Genomic DNA, 17,308 nt, shown 5'->3' with positions numbered 1-17,308 from the left:
GCCAAGAGAGTCCGAAAGACAGGTTACCTAGTTGGAAATTCATACTTTGTCCTTACCATAGTGTGTTACACTACGTACTTAGTGCTTTTTTCTTCCTTTTTTCAGTGCTCCCAGCTCTTAGATGATAGTATAAAGGATGATTTCTTTGAGGAAATATTAGAGGAATATGAAGAAATTAGACAAGAGCACTATGAGTCTCTCAAGGTACAAATGTAATTTATTATCTTCTTGTTTTAAGTGGTTGTCACTTGCTTTTCAGCTATTATTAATAACTTGATGTTACTCTTGCTGTTCAGCTCCTTATGAAGACCTTCAGGTATATTTGTTTTGGTTTAAAACTTGCAGTAAGATGGATTGAAAACTTCCAGAAGTGCTTATGAAATCAAATTTTCTAGCCTGTAAGGTCTTCTGCAGGAGTCTTAACACATGCTTGGAAAATTCTTGATTGTCTTCAGTGGCTGATCTGTGGTATCTAGGACCTCCATGGAGCTGGCAGTCATGTCATCTTAATCAACCTACAGGAGACCAGTGCTCTCCTGGTGCAGTAGCAGGGTATGTGGAGCTTCAGCTGGGGTAGTGAAAATGGTACTGGTAGCTTTTGCTGGTACTGAGCCACACTATTGAGAATTTTAAACCACCATGCTTTCCTAATGTCTTAGCCTCATTTAGGTGAGTGATCAGAGCAGTAGGAGAATGTCTTTCTCTGCCTGTATTTTAGTGTATTTTGAAGTAATAAAGGAACTTCTGGTGTAGTTGAGAGGAACCAGAAATCTTGTAGGCCAGTTTCATTAGAATTCTACAGGCAAAAATAATGATTTTCTTGTGATGTAATCTTACTTTACACTTGAGAACTGGGAGTTGTTGAGATTGAAATTATCTGTTGTTAGATTCATCCTGAAGAGTATTTTGAGTGAAACTCTACCATGAAGTCCACAGTTACAGTTTATGTGTCTGAAATGTGGTGTTCTGAAATTAACCTTTATATCTATATAGGAAAGAAGATACTTGTCTCTACAGCAAGCTAGAAGAAAAGGTTTCCATAATAATTGGTTATCAGGCGATATACCAGGTCAGCTATATGTTGTTGTTTGTGGTTTCTGTGTCTTTATTTTATTTTGTATGTTTATTTTACATACTTTTTAAATGAAATTATACTTTGAACTTCAGAATATAGCAGTGTAAAAGCTTAAGTCTAATTGGTACCTGTCTCAACAGTGATTTTTTGCATTAATTTGAACATTCTGCTTCTGCTTTTTTGCTGCCAATTTAAAAAATAATTAATATTTATGAAGATAACTGAAAAAAAAAATCCCAAAACAATGAGTTACCCATCACAACATATAAACAAAGAAAACACTAGTGATTGCTTTTGAAAACAGTGTCTGTCTGGCTCATTGCATTGCACACCTCACTGTACCATGTCTGGGGAATACATGCTGTAACATGGCATTTTTATCAAATTCTTCCGTACACTCTTTCCTACCCTTCCCCCATCAGTTTTTGTACTGTTTTGTTTTTTTAAAATTATACTAGACGTATAAACAGCATTCAGGTTGCATCCTGCAGTGACATTAAACTGCTTTATGTCCTTTCATTTACAAGACTCAACAAGATACTAATTTTCAATAACTTATCTTAATGTGTTACGAAGTATTGAACAGACAAAACAAGTGCAAAGCTTGTGGCTTTACACAGATCCATCTTGCTTTTTCACTCGTGTGTATGCATCTGAACATGTGTGATGACTACAAAAGTTCTTAGAAATTACATAAAAATTTACAGAAATATTCTGCAGTGACATAGTACATGTTTGTGTATAGAAAGGAATTGGTAAATATGGAAGGTATGTACCCATAAAGTATGTTAGGGATTGATAAGCTATGTAAGTTTTTTTGGTCTTGTGTCTAAGCCAATATTCTGATCAATTAAATAAATTCCAAAGTTCAGCAGCTAAAACTTATTAATTTATGTGGAAGAACAAATGGCCTTAATTTTTCTATTTCAGCTTTATAGGCCTTTTATGCTTTTTTTTCTTCTTTTGTTCCATTGTTACTGTGGAGTATGGTACAACTTGGGAAAATATGTCTATGAGAATTTTAGGATAGTTAGTTTGGAAGAGGTCATTTGCAGGGGTGGAGGCTGCTGAACATCAGTTATACTGCGAACGTTAAAGCAATTTTAAATTATTTTCATCATGTTGGATTATGCTTCTGATTGCTACAGTTAAACCAAAATTCATCGGCACAAAAGTCTTTGAAGATTATGACCTGAGGAGGCTGGTAGAGTACATTGACTGGAAACCCTTCTTTGACGTCTGGCAACTTAGAGGAAAGTATCCCAACCGGAGTTTCCCTAAGATCTTTAATGATAAAACTGTAGGTGGGTATTGAAATTGCATTTACTTCATATAACTAATCCTAACGGGCCCAATATGCTGCAGTAAGATTCCAAATCTTTTGAAACACATAGGAATAGTAGAAATACATGCAAAGAATGTCACTGAAATAATTTGTTCAAGGTAACGCTTAGTGAGCCAACTGTTGCCATGTGAGGCTGAAAAATAAGTGTGGAAAAATGCTCAGCCATCTTATTTAGCATTCACCTGCCAAAGCACAGGGAGGTATTTTATTAACAAAAAATGGCAACAGAGCACTTAATGTATCTGTGTTTCTGTTGTGGGTGAAGATGGCAAGCTCCTTTTGAAGCTATTCAGTGGGCTTTGAAATATGTGATAAAACTGCAAGGGTGACACTGAGAGCAGTGTTCTGGGTCTGCAACACTGTGGGGATGTAGGTGTGCACACTGGGTCTCTTGCTCATTTTATTCCGTGTTCTCTGTCTCTACTAGGTGCTGGCTGAAACATTTTGTACTTTGTTTGGGTTTTTTTTCCCTAAAATATGTGTTGTTACAGCCCTATGATCACACTGCAGTCTTCCTATTTGCTGTAGCAACAAATCGTTGCAGTCATTGGACAATTGTTGCTGCTGAAGATGAACAGATCACACGGACACAGGTCGAGGTGTGGTGAAGAGAAGGGCAAAGTTTATTTTTCCTCCCAGGATTTATAGGTTTCTGACCACGGCCAGAGATTGGATGGTCAGGATAACACTTTCTCACAGCACTGGCCATGAGAGATGTCCATCACAAGACGTGTAACAGAAAGAATGTACACATATCTATGTTTACAGTTACTGTCCTGGGAAAGTCTTTAGAAAATTATGTTAGCAAGCTCAGAAGCTGAGTTTTCAGGGCGACATCTCACCCTTTTCGGTTTAATAAAAAGAAAAAGAAAAAAGAAAAATGAACAAAGAAACTAGCAACATTATAAACAATCAAAATAATAAATAATAGAAAAATACAATACTCCATACAATCAGAAGGCTGTAATTTCAGGGTGATATCTCACCCTTTCGTTATTACAAAAAAAAAAAACTTTTTTCTTTTTTTTTTTTTTTTTTTTTAAAAAAAACAGAAAAACAACTAAACTCAAAAAAAATTAAATTAAACAAATGTCCAACATCAACACCTGCTTGTGGATGGCTCTCAACTTGGTCACAGAGGCAGAATCCATGGCCAAACTGAAAGGTGCCTGGGAAAATATATGAAATGCTATGACAGCAGCCTGTAATTCCATCAATTGGGCTGATCCAGCCTCATTACTCTAAAAAAAACTCTAAAAAACAAAACAGCGACATCAATGGAAAGATTAATGTAATAAACTTGAGGAGCAGAAACTGCTCGCAGAACCTCCTCCAGCATCTACTGTGCCTGTGGGGTCAGTGTCAGAGGTGACTTTAAATCAGAGTCCCCCTTTAATAGACCAAACAAGGGAGACAGTTGTGTCGTGGTCAGTCCCATATAAGGACACAACCATGTAAAAGTCCATTAATATTTGGACATCATTCATGCAGTGTCTGCACTGAATGCAAAAAAAATAATTGCACCTCCTGATGCAGGACTGTTTGTCCCAAAATCATTTTTACCCTCAAATAATTTCAGGGAGGTTGTAGAGACGAGCAGCAGGAAACTGCTTGCAAACTCCAGAGAGGGCTAGAGCCCCATATCATCGACAAATGCCGGCAAATTTTCACAAGCCTCGTGAAATGGCAAAACCTCCATTGATATCTCTGTGTGGGCTCAGCATTATTGATAGCTGGCACCAGAAAAACAAATTTCGGTCTGTCATCGGGATGCAAAGGAATTGCAAAGAACAATCCTTCAGATCCACAATAAGGACTAGCCAATCAGCAGGAAGCATGGCAGGTGAAGGCATGCTAGCCTGCAACATCCCCATGCTTTCCATCATAGCAGTAACTTTCTGGAGGTGTAGCAACCTCCATTTCCCAGACTTCTTCTTGATACAGAAAACAGGAATGTCCCAGAGACTGGTTGAAACTCCAGATCACTGTGATCCAACTGTTCTTGCATCAGTCACAGAGGGTGACTAGTCTATCATGAGAAAAGAAAACAGAATCTGCTGAACAAAGAGTCAGTCTCAAGTTCTTCTTTGTGTTGAATGTCTCAGCATCGGGTCCAAGGGTCCATCAGCTATCTCCAAAACCAGGCCCTCCGTAAGAGGAAGCCCAAAACCATCCATAGCCACAGGCTAGACAGTACCCTGTAACACACGTGCAAGACACGTAGGGGTTCACCAGATGTTGCCGCTGAAGATGAACAGATCACACGGACACAGGTCGAGGTGTGGTGAAGAGAAGAGCAAAGTTTATTTTTCCCTCCAGGATTTATAGGTTTCTGACCACGGCCAGAGATTGGATGGTCAGGATAACACTTTCTCACAGCACTGGCCATGAGAGATGTCCATCACAAGACGTGTAACAGAAAGAATGTACACATATCTATGTTTACAGTTACTGTCCTGGGAAAGTCTTTAGAAAACTATGTTAGCAAGCTCAGAAGCTGAGTTTTCAGGGCGACAGACAATTATGTGAAAAATGAATCAATATTCAAACAATTCTTAAACCTATTTAGCCAATCATGAAAACATGCCTTCTCTAAAGCAGTTTCTTTGTTTTTAATAGGTGAAGAAGCAAAGAGAGTTTATAATGATGCTCAAGATCTACTGAAAACATTGATTAATGAAAAGAAATTACAAGCCAGAGGTGTGGTTGGGTTCTGGCCAGCTCGAAGTGTTCAAGATGATATCTACTTGTATGCTGTAGAAGAGGCAGTGGGATCTTCAGAACCAGTAGCAAAATTTTATGGATTGAGGCAACAGGTACAGTGACAGCACATTTGTTAACTGACTTTTTTTCCCCCCCTGAATTTCAGGAATGTAGTAGAAGTGCCCTATTAAAATCTGTAGAAAATGGTGGTTGTAATCTCTCTGCAGCAGTTGTCTTGTCATTTCTTTCAGTAATAACAAGATCCTGTTAGTGATGAGCCAGGTCTTTGTATTGTAGTATTTTGCATTGTAATAATTGTACAAAATGCTTTATAGGTTTGACATCTTCAGATATGATGTGCATTTTAGGTCTCAGTTTTATGATGTTCCAAAGCAGTGCGTTGTGCAAATTAATCACGTGACTCTTGTGTTGCTAAATTAGAACCTAATGAACCTTAGTTCTCTAATATCCCTGGATTCTACTTTAGATGAAAAATTCTACTTGAATGTGTTAATGTTTAAACCCAGTTAGAATTTAAAAAACCTGGAAAATAAAGCTCAGTGGAGATAAGTGCTTCTGACAGCTTTAATTTTTTTGTAAAATTCACTATATGAAGGGTCCATTTAGAATTAGTTGCAGCTAATTTTGATGGAGAGAATCATACTTAGATTTGCATTTAATTTGGTAGATTGAATTTGTAAACACTCTGTCTCTCCTTATTCTCCATCTTCTGATTTGGCTTCTTCATAGTTCATATATTCAGAGTTTTCAAATGTTGGCAGAAAAAAATGAAACTATCTACATTTCTGGAGTACAATACTCTGTGAGTGCAGTTGTGTGCTAATATTGGAGAACTGTACTAAGAAGTACCTGGCTCTTAAATTTATCTGTTGCAGTTCCCTGAGATGGATCTAGTACATCTTGACAGTCCATGGCAGTTGTTAATATAAAATGTTCTCAACAAGCACGCTGTCACAGATGTTTCAGAGACTTACGGCTTAGTTAAACTTTTTGATATCCCATGTAAATCAGTTTTACCACTCTTTCTTTTCCTGGATTTTCCCCAGGAAAATACCTGATTTGATCTTGTTATTGTAGTGCTTTTTATTATTGGAATACTGTTATTTTCCTTAACCTTTTTTACCCTCTTTATCCCAGTTATTCAGGCCTCTCTCAAAGGTTAAGGTCATGAAACTCTGTGCATACTGTTCTTCTGGACTCCATGTATTTTAGCTGCATCTCTTCATCTGATTTATACAGTAACTCAGGAGAGTTTTCAGCAGAGCAAAAGTAGAAGAGAATAACTGTCTTCTGTTTCTTATATAAAATGTTCCTTTTCAGTAGACAGAGTTCTCTCCATGACATTGACACTAATTAAGGATATGATATAAATCTAGAAGTTAGAGATGCATGTAATATTTTCCTTAGTTCTAATAATTGCAAATGAACTTTAAAATTAACATAAGTTTCACCTGTGGAGAAAAAGGATATTTTTTTTACTTTTATGGTACTTTCTGTAACCTTGTAGGTTAATAGACAATTTTTCTTTGTTTTTCAGGGGTGAGAGTGTTTTATTTGCTTTTAAGATGCAGTTAGGAATGGGTGAAATGCATTGCTAAAATATTGTCATAGGATAAAGAAAATGAATCTTCAGCTAAGTGATAGCCATTAAATAACTTTCCTCTCTCTGTAAGCTGGGTAGATTTGTAAGTACTGTGCCACCTTTTAAATAGCAATCATGCTTCCACAATGAATATACTGATAGGATTCAAGATTTCTTTTTGGATGCTCAGTCACCTCTTTCTGTTACCTTTCTTCCATTTTGGAAAAGGATCCAATGATCAATTAGGTTGGAAAAGACCTCTGAGATTGAGTCCAACCTGTGATTGAACAACTCCATGTCAATTAAACCATGGCACTGAGTGCCATGTCCAGTTGTTCCTCAAATACCTCTGGGGATAGTGACTCCACCACCTCTTTGGGCAGTCTGTTACAGTATCTAATCACACTTTCTGTGAAGAATTTCCTCCAAATATCCAACCTACACCTCCCCTAGCACAGCTTAAGACTGTGTCATCTTGTTCTGTCAGTTGTTACCTGGGAGAAGAGACCAGCCCCCACCTGGCTACAGCCTCTGTTGAGGTAGTTGTAGAGAGCAATCTCTCTCGTTTTCCCCAGCTCCCTCAGCCACTTCTCATAGGATGAGTGCTCCAGAAACGTTACCAGCTTCATTGACCGTCTCTAGACTTGCTCCTGCACCTGAGTGTTCAGTTGGGGATCCAAAACTGAGCACAGTATTTAAATGCAGCCTCACTGGTGGCAGGTATAGGGGAAGAATCACTTCCCTAGTCCTGCTGGCCACACTGTTTCTGATGCAGGCAAGGGAGCCACTAGCCTTATTGGCCACCTGGGTGCTCTGCTGATTTGTGTTCAGCTGGGTATTGATCAGCACCTCCAGGTCCTTTTCCACTGGGTCACTTCCTTTTGTATAAACCCACTTGAACTTTGCTGAGGATTCAACTTTCCAGTAGCAGCACATACATTTTGTTTGTGTGTGATTAGTAGAAAGTATGTATCATCGGCGCTGTTTTGTCTGGATTACTGAGCACATTGTTTGTAACATAAGAAACTAGGAGTATTTATAAACTCATAACCATTCTACAGTGGGAGCTGCTGAAGAATTCTTCAGTTTGCACATCAACCATCAGTTTTGTTAACAAATGTGGAATCTGTTAGGGATAGAGATGAAATATTCCTCCTCTTACCCAGTTGTTGGCATAAGAGTATTCCTTACTCTGTAATAATTTTTTGCAGTATAAGCTGTTAAATCTTAGTAGCTGTAAATAGAAGCAGAATGTGTGTTCAGTGCTGCATTTCTCTTCTTTGGTGTTTTGTTCTTCAGTGGTCCAAACACCCTCAAGAGTAAGAGAGGCGGTTTTCTTCTAATTTAACTATAGGAAAACTACCATGGCTCAAAGACTAGTTAGGTGTTTGTTAGAAATGCCCTAAGCCCTTTAGTCTTAAAAATACTGGTCTATAGCTTAATAGTGCACTAATGCTGTATTTTAAAATGTTCTGCTTTATTGCACTGATTTTGTTACTTTAGGCTGAAAAGGACTCTGCCTGCACAGATCCATATTACTGCCTTTCTGACTTCATAGCACCACTGGATTCTGACATTTGTGACTACTTAGGCCTGTTTGCTGTGGCCTGCTTTGGCGTAGATGATTTATGCAGTGAATTTAGGAAACAGGATGATGAATACAACATCATAATGGTGAAGGCTCTCGGTGATCGGCTGGCAGAGGTATGAGGTTTCATCGTGTCTTTCCTTGCAACTTTCAGCATGTAGAGCCACTTTGGTTCAATGCAAGTGGGGGTAGCTCTAGCTGGGGATTTCAAGCTATAGTGGGGTTTCAGAAATAATTATTATTAGTAGTAGTAGTGGTAGTTGTTGTTGGTATTACTATTATCCGAAGATATTTGCTGAAATGGAAATTCTTCCTGAAGGGCAACTGTTGCTGGGAAAGTCATGTAAGCTGCAGGAGCAGTTCAGAAAAGCTGTTGCTGACTTTGAGCTAGAGGAAAGGTCCTCTGCTAAAAGGAGCAGCAGCTCATGCTTGTATCTGATCTTAGCATGGAGGCAAGAATGATGTGGCCTTCCATAGCTAGACCTGGGAGAGACACCCAGATTGTCAAGACTGAATGACTTTAGTGCTATAATGAAGTGTTGCTACCATATGTTATTGAATTTTGTCTTTTTGGGTTAATTGTCCACATCGTTATCTCTTTAAAGCATGACAATCAAAAAACCACTCTCTACCAATAAGAGAAGTAACTAAAATACTTAAATTAGCAAAATAAATGTTTCATGTGAATTTTAATTCTTTCAAGTTTCTCACCTATGTTAAGAGCTCTCTTAAAAATGGAAATGTGAGAAAGCATCTATCATTGTTCATCTTAATCAAACAGCTGTTCCGTCAGTCTGTACAAAGTGAAAATTAAAAAAAATCTTTTAATTCTATTCCAAGGCATTTGCTGAAGAGCTTCATGAAAGAGTTCGAAGGGAATTCTGGGCCTACAGTAGTAGTGAGCAGCTGGATCTCTCTGGCCTGCGCAAAATTAAATATGAGGGAATTCGCCCTGCCCCTGGATATCCCAGCCAGCCTGACCATACAGAAAAACTCACCATGTGGAAACTTGCAAACATTGAGGAAACAACAGGTAACTCTGCTTTACTAAGATTCTTAAACTGCTTGTTATGTGAAATCAAAACTCCAACCAAAGAAAAAACTGAGTGCTGCAGAACTACATAAAAGACTAAACTGAAGTGCTTCTGGGAATTTGTCTTCCCTTTTTTATTCCCACTTATTTTGCCTCATTCAGTGAAGAATTTGCAAAATGCTGCCAGTGCTTTTGGTAGAGGAGTTGTGTCCCTAATTAGCAGATCACATGCAAACAGTGTTCTGCTGCATAGAAAAAATTATGGCATCCTTATCGTTTTAAGAAGGCATTCTAGATAGAAACAGAAAAAAAGCCAATTCAGCAAAATATTTCCTGGTCCACAGGAACCTTGAGATAGTAATTCTTAAAAAGGGATTTGTTAAATTTCTTTTCCTCTGATATTTTGCATGTCAGAAGTTTCAGTGGTACTTCCATAATTCCAAAAATACTTTCCTGTGCTTCAAAACTTCATTTGCCAAAATGTCCAAATTTTTTCCTTCAAACCGTAGAGTTACTCTACTGTAATTGTAATGAAAGTGCAGTATGTTTAGAGTGCTGAGGTTTTCTTAATGGTTAACAAGTGGAAAAAGGGTTTGGTTTTAGCTCATCTGAAGGCTGCTTGGTTTTTTTGAGTTTGCTTGAAGCTGCCCAGCATAAAAAAGGTTCTGAATTTGTGCTTATTCTTAATTCAAAGAATAAGAAAATCCTCATTCTCTTTTCCAGGAATTGGTCTCACAGAATCACTGGCAATGATACCTGCTTCTGCGGTTTCTGGCCTCTACTTTTCCAGTCCTAATTCCAAATATTTCGCTGTTGGCAAGATATGTAAAGATCAGGTAACTTACACTGTCAATTGTAATAATGTTAGAGCATTCAAAATCATCTTATGAGCAGATGTCTCAAAATTTTGTAAACATATAAATCTGGGGTTTAAAGATCTGCATCACATTTTGTGGTCCTTTTGCAGGTTGAAGATTATGCACTGAGAAAAAATTTGTCTGTGGCAGAGGTGGAGAAGTGGCTGGAACCCATTTTGGGATATGATACTGAACAACTGTGATATTTGTGGGTGAACTTCCTTTTTTGATGGTCCATTTGCCAGAAGGAACAAGAAAATTCTTCCCACTGAAAACAGCTTTCTTCCATCCACCCCAATAGCTTGTCTGATTGTCTTAAATTTTTAATCAAGGAACTTAATATTTCAAATCAAATCTGCCTGGTACCCTTGGCTTGGGACCATAAATGTATTTAGTTTCTCAGTCACAGCAGCATACTTTTATTTCTTTTTATTTTTTCACAAAGACTCTAGCAGAGAAGCTAGGTGTAGGGTGAGACAGGGAAACTGCAAATCTTTCCTGTTCTCTGGAAGATTTTGAAATTGGGCAAGAATTTCCCATGGCTGTGGATATGCATTGAACAGAATTTAGCTTCTGTTATTTTAGTGTGTTCAAGCAAGTCCAGGGACAGAAATATGTGATTTTTCTGCAAAGTCGCAAAACGTTTTATACTGAGTGATCAAGAACAACTGAAGTATAACAGATCTCCTTTTTAAAAATCATCTGCTGAGTGTTTAGTCTTGTGCTTGGGAACACACATTGTTCTCAGTGGTAGAACTATCAGAATAACAGAATCCTCTGGAGTAGTATCAGAGATATGTATTGTGAAATGGGATGTCAGAGCCCATGGAGTTGTCTGCTTCATGCTTCCTCTTCCTTTCAGCAAGTCACAGTCTGTATATTCTGTATAAAGGCTATTGGCACTTCCTACCTTACAGTAAATTTTGTGAAGCTTAATTCATACATAAACAATCATTTGTACATGAAAATTGTGACGGCAGCATATTTGCTGCTACAGACAGCCAGAAAGCTTGGATCTGACACTGACAGAGTTTTTAACCTTCTAGAAAACTGGATTTTAAAAGCAAATAGTACTGCCATACGTAACAGTTAATATTGTAAACATATTCTTCAGATTTAACTGAGTGTGCTAATTGTTCATAGCTTTCGTAATTTCTGAAAAGTGCCTCAAGTATTATTTAAATGCTAATTTAGTAAAATATTGTTACAGAACCCCCTCCTTTTCTTCGTCTCTAATTGTAAACAAAAGACCAATATTGTAAGGAAGATCTTATTTTAATAGTTTATTGCAATCTATTAATAGCTATGTACTTTTTGTAATGTCTTCATCTGAATTTATGATAAAAGAATCATCTTTTATCAACAGTTTAATAAAGATGGTGTTATCCTATTAGAATCCTTTAAATGGCAACAATAAAATGTATGCAATAATCTGAGAAGATAATGTCAAAATTAATGTGCACTTGTACCATGAACCTGAAATTTTAGAAGCTGCTATGGGGTTTTTAAAGTAGTTGCATAAGTGTGTTCTTAACTGAATCTTTTAGAATGGCTCATCCTTTAATGACTTACAAAAATAATTTCTAAATGGATTTCCCTTCCCCCTGCCTCTCTCCATGTCAAGGGACTTGTGACATGTCCTTGCTGAGCAGCTGATTTTTGTAGTGGGAACAGAAGAACACTTGTTTAGGTTGCCAAAAAATAGAGTAAAATGTTCTTAATATAAAAGATGATTTGTTCCTGAAATATGTGAAATTTGAAATCCTCTCTGCTTTGTTTTTGGTAATTGCACTTCTGCTGATCAATTTAATGCTTGGAATCTCTCCTCTCTGGCACTCTTCCATATTCTTATATTTGGATTCAGAGTGCCTTATTAGTCTGAAAATTTGATTGTGTGAATGGGGTCAAAGTTTGACTTGCTCAGCTTGGTTTGTTTATTGATATATTTTCCTGAAGTCAGAGGAAACCGGTTCAGTGAGTGCAGCTGACAGCGGGAGGTCTCTGCTGTCTAACAGTGGTGGTGTTACCTTATTTACAAGCAGAGGTGTTCAAAAGTTGTGCCATTGTTTTAGCCCTTCACACATGGCATCACACACTGAGAAAATCTTCATGTTTGCCTGCAAAACTTGTCATTGGGAGAATCTGTTTGGAATAATTACTCCTTGTCATTATGCAAATGTTTTATCATGCACAATTCCTTTAAAGCTTTGTTATTTTAAATTTTCAGTTGACATTTTGGGTAAGACAAATTTTTATTCTTGTCTCCAGAGCTAAGGTAAATTGTGAAGCAAAAGAATTTCATAATTGTACCACGGAAGGCTATTTTGCTTGAAAGACAGACAAGTTTAGAATGCATAAAATATTTTTTGCAGTGCTTTTCTAAATACTGCTACCACAGGTTCTAGATGTAAGAGATGATGGAAAATGTAAATGCTTCGTAAACAACTCTTGGTTTAGTTCTTGTGAGTAATTTACTTTGGTTACTGATTTTTTTTCTTCTAAGTCAGGCCAGCAGCCTGGAGATTAAGTTTTGAGGCACATATATTTCATGGCTGTCAGGAGGGAATACTACTCTTAAACCTGCCCCTTCATTACCAGGTCTGTTTCAGTGCTGCTGTTACTCCTGAGAAGAATCTAGTGCAGCTTATTTTGTCATTAGGGTGCTATCAAGGTCAGGTCATTTCTCAAAAAAATCCCTAAAACTCGCTCCTTTTTTTTTTCTTTCAGGTATTTCTGCATCTTTTGTGAATCTTCTGCTTTCTTGTTTAACAATGTGAAAGTTATACACACTTTCAATTAATTTCTGCTTCTTAAAACACAAGTCATGTTCAGAAAATGAGGGGAGTAGTGAGAGGCCTTTGAGACCATGCCTTTTCTGAAAGGATTTGTTTACTAGCAACTGTGACTGGGTTTCATTAATTTTGCTTTTTAAATCTTCGTCTGGTTACCTGAGTGTGCCTTGAGAAAGTGGATTCAGGGTCTTAAAATGAGGAACAAGAGAAGAAATAACTCCATTAATTAGTTGAGGAGCGTGGTTTCCTTACAGAAACAGTAGCAGGTGTTCTCAGTCACTTGGAGAAATGGATTCCTGTGCCCTCAATTTATCATGGCCTTGTCAGGGCACAGCCTGTTAAGCCCTGCTACAGAGTTCTTTCATTTGATTGTCAGGCTTCTGTAGGTGCCAGTTTTCAAATGAACATGCACTGTGAACAGACTGCAAACACATCCACCCTGCTTTCACTCAGCATTTGTAAACTGTACAGCTAAAGGCAGAACTGAAAAACCAGTGGAGTTCGCCCCCATGTTTGTTCTAATAATACCACCCTGGCTGAATATCGCGAGTTTCTGACCATGCCACATGCCTGATATAAATAGCCATGCAAAGGAGACCTCAGCTGAGATTACCAAACTTGGTGTTTTGGGTTTGTGAGTCAACTTCAGCCAGGATGGCAAAAGCAATCTAGTAATTATCTTCGCTGGCCTGAAGCTGCTGTGATGACTGTGGGATGAAAGGCCTTGTTTTCTTCCTCACTGCCCTAAAGCACCAGGGCGTCCTGTGCCTGCAGCTCCTGATCAGGCAAAAGGGAGAGATCCCAGGCCAGGGTGGGTGGTCTCTGCCATTCCTTCCTACAAAAATGAAATATGTGGGGGGAGTGTTGAAACTCAAACTGACACCATGTTAGTTCTTAGCTCATGGTCTTTCCTGTCCCCTCTCCCTGTCAAATTGGCCTCCTCTTCTTCCTTTTCAGCAGTCCTCCTCCTTAGCTGCATGACAGGGTTCTCTGTAGGTTCTGCCAAAATGAAACTGTAGGAGTCTTTTTAAAAAGAAGTTTCTTTTATGTCTTTTATGTCTGTTCCAGAAGGAGATTTTTCACCAGGCAAGCATTGGACAATATTAATAAATGTGTTCATAGCCCTGCCTATAGGAGCTTTATACAGTGTGTGTCAGTCGTTCCTAAAAAAAATTGCAGAGAAGGCCACACAATGTGTTAAACTGTGTTTTAATTGCATCTTTAGTTACATGGTGGTTTTCATCTAGATAGCAAAACCAAAATGTGTATTAATTACATCCTTTGTCAGTGTACTGTTTTAAGCCCACAATTAATAATGAGTTGATAGTAAAACTAAATAAAACTAATGTAATTTTCAACTGAAGTATTTTAATGGTATGAACTACTAAGAAGAAGTAAAGAATTTATCTGTGCCTTGCTGATATAACAAATACTTTTAAAATTCTTTAGGTAGCTGATGACTCAAGATAAATTCTGCTTCATAAAATATTTGAGTAAAAACTCAGGTTACAAAACACTAATAATTTGATTTAAAAGGCTATATCACTGCTTTCTAGAAATAGCTGATAAAAATGATTTATGAAAGTTTGCTGCACTACCTGCAGAAATTTCTGTGCATGTACTACACGTAACAAAAGAAGCTAGAGTAGTGTGGGATTCATAGAGGGCAACTTAATTGCAGAAGAACAGGCAGTTCTTCAGGGAAGAGATGAAAGATTAAGTTATGGCAAATATAAGTCTCTTAAAACCCAGATATTCACAGTATTAGTAATTGCAGTAAATGAAAATAAAAATGTTTCTCTTATGTATGCGTCAAAGTATAGGAAATGCTATTTGGGAATAATTTTTAAGGAGCTTTCATAAATCTAATGCATACTTGGGATTGATGAGTTGTACTTGCACATTTAGAAGTGGGAGAAGGAGGAGGAAATAATTATTAAGTCGTGAACTTGTTCTAGGGTTAAGTAGGAAGCTGTTGGGAAAAAAGAGGATAGCCCATGTCACGACATCCTCCCCCCATTTTGAAGTCATTGCATTCATTACTTACATGATTTTCAGTGACACTGGCATTCCCTGACTCTGGAAAAATATTGTGAGAAATGAAAATAAAATAGCCATTTTTTTCCACAGTTTTCAAAAGTTAAAACTCTGCATCAGCTCTGTATCTGCACATATTGCACATAGGTGTCAGTGCAATTTTGACCCAAGAATTCCTTCAGTCTAGCAGATAAAATAGCTCTGGGTGTATAGGTGTAATAGATTTTTTTTCCTTACTCAAGGTGTTGAAAAGATCAATTTTTCCTCTCTATGAGAGTGCAATTTCTAGGAGATGTTTTGTTCTTACTTTACTTCTATATATACTTGATCTATACTTACTTCCTCTTCTCTGGCTTCACAGTACAGATGTGGAGATGTGACTGAGATTCTCTAATGGTCTGTGAGCACCATATGTTTGTGTTTTTAACTAAAAATATGTATTATTTTCAGGTTTTGTTGAATTTCATCAAGGTTTTTGCCAAATAGCTTCTTCCCAGGAAATGGACAACTTTATTCCTTTTAATCCAGCCATCAGTTGGAAATCTAGGTTGAGGTTCAGAAGTGGAGTGCAAATATGAGGTCTAAAAAAGGTGTCAGTTCTCTGTGGTTGGTGGACTCCTTCCGTACTTCTGTTCCTGCTGTGACCTTGTGAGAACAAATGTGTTTGTATCTCTCTGTTGATGAGGGTGGCGCTGGGACAGCAAGTAAGGGAGATAAAACACTGCCCAAAGGACTTATTTAGCAGAATGTTCTTTGCAGGTGCATTGGTACAGTGTGTGCTCCTGCCTGCCTGGCCAGCGCGTGTTTTCAACTGCTGTCTCAAGCTCGTCCGTACTCAGCTGCTTTTATTTCAGGAAGCTGCTGCTTGTGAGATCTCCTGCTAAGCACTGCACGAGGCCCTCTTTGCGTAATCAGCCATTTGTGATGGATGGCTTCACAGTAAATATCTGCTGGTACAGTTTTGGCCTTGTTTAATTTTTCTGTAACCACATAGATGGCTTTCTTCAGAATAATAATGCAGAGCAAATAAACACATTGTTTCTCTAAGGCTGATAAAATTTTACTATCAACACTTGACCTAACAGCTTTACTCATGTGGTCAAGGATTTGCTGCTTATGAAAGCAGGACCTTGTTTGTGGTTAATTTAGGAAATAAATGTGAACACTTGTGTTTATTGCTTTTACTTTCTTCCAAATATTGTTCCTCACCTCTCAGGGCAGCTAAAGGAAAAAAAAAATTTCAATTCAGTTGTTACAGTATCAGATATACACATATATGGTCCAGACTACTAAAGGTAGACATTCAAAACTTAACCTGATGTAGGAGTGTACAGGGTACTTACCAAATATCATCTTGTCTCTAAAGATAAGCATTAGCTGAAAATGCTGTAAGACAGGAGTCAGCAGTCAGTTAGGGGTACATGAAGGTTTTAGACTTTCAGGTGTTGGATCAGTAGTATTTCATTAGGCATTATAGTGCATGCTTTGCCTCTTTCTGTGTCACTGTCTCCCACAACTGAACTTCCTACTGCGTCCAGATTCCTGATTGTTCCACAAGAAGGGTTTGACATGGGTTTTGTTGAAGATTTTTATGTGTATTTACAAGATTATTTTTTCCAAAAGAGCTTAAAATACCACAGTGTGGATAAACTACTCAAGTTCTTGAACCATAAAATACTTGTTTTTCCTCAAAAAGTCCCCAGGTAGTGATACATTTTTTATTACATACTGAACAGAACCAAATAGCCTGCATTTCCTCAAAGGTACAAGTATGCTGGAGGAGGGAGTGCATATCAGTGAAAGGACTTTTTGTGGTGCTGTTTTATTCTCAGTTCTTGATCAGCATTATCTTTCTGCTGTCACATTCATTGCTTGAGAGCTGAAGTGAGCTAGAACACCTCTTAGCAGGTTTTCTAGTGCTGATCCAGCTGCTGTTAAAGTGTCTGGAGAAATTACTACCTCTCTGAAACGCCAGTTTGATCAGTCCTAATGCAGTAATCTGGAAAGAAATTCGGTGTTTGAGTCCTGTCAAAAATACTTGAGGACTAACAGGATGTGCTGTTAAACCTACTTCAGTGCTCAGCTTCATTGAAATAGATGGCTGGGGCTATGAAAGTAATTTTTACTCTCATTCTGAAGCACTTACCTGAGAGAAAGTGCTACCCTATCAAGCCAGGAAGAGATGAACTTTGCAGTTCAGTGTGATTAATGGTAACTATCCATCTCAGGAATGCTTGAGGGAGATTGCTGAATAGAACCAGCAACGTGGGCATTG

At 37.9% G+C, this 17,308-nt stretch overlaps 1 protein-coding gene across 6 annotated transcripts in view; it reads left to right on the top strand.

Annotated features, from left to right (window-relative positions):
• MTR (5-methyltetrahydrofolate-homocysteine methyltransferase) overlaps positions 1-11,917 on the top strand; it is a 52,254-nt gene extending 40,337 nt beyond the window's left edge. For 2 of the 6 annotated variants that reach the window (XM_058835618.1, XM_058835617.1), the window contains 8 exons: positions 106-204; positions 994-1,069; positions 2,224-2,379; positions 5,040-5,236; positions 8,230-8,430; positions 9,155-9,347; positions 10,071-10,183; positions 10,315-11,916. In XM_058835618.1, coding sequence (XP_058691601.1) covers positions 106-204; positions 994-1,069; positions 2,224-2,379; positions 5,040-5,236; positions 8,230-8,430; positions 9,155-9,347; positions 10,071-10,183; positions 10,315-10,407 — 1,128 coding nt within the window. In that variant the 3' untranslated portion in view covers positions 10,408-11,916. Of the gene's footprint in view, positions 1-105; positions 206-993; positions 1,070-2,223; positions 2,380-5,039; positions 5,237-8,229; positions 8,431-9,154; positions 9,348-10,070; positions 10,184-10,314 lie in introns of those variants that run through there. The other 4 variants (XM_058835616.1, XM_058835619.1, XR_009277251.1 and 1 more) reach the window with 4 other exon arrangements.
• Positions 11,918-17,308: the final 5,391 nt, after the last annotated feature.

The sequence above is a fragment of the Poecile atricapillus genome, chromosome 3 (genome assembly GCF_030490865.1).
Source record: "Poecile atricapillus isolate bPoeAtr1 chromosome 3, bPoeAtr1.hap1, whole genome shotgun sequence".
In the NCBI taxonomy this organism is placed as follows: domain Eukaryota; kingdom Metazoa; phylum Chordata; class Aves; order Passeriformes; family Paridae; genus Poecile; species Poecile atricapillus.
Note: the sequence above shows the minus strand (reverse complement) of the source record. Positions and strands in the feature narration are given on the sequence as shown.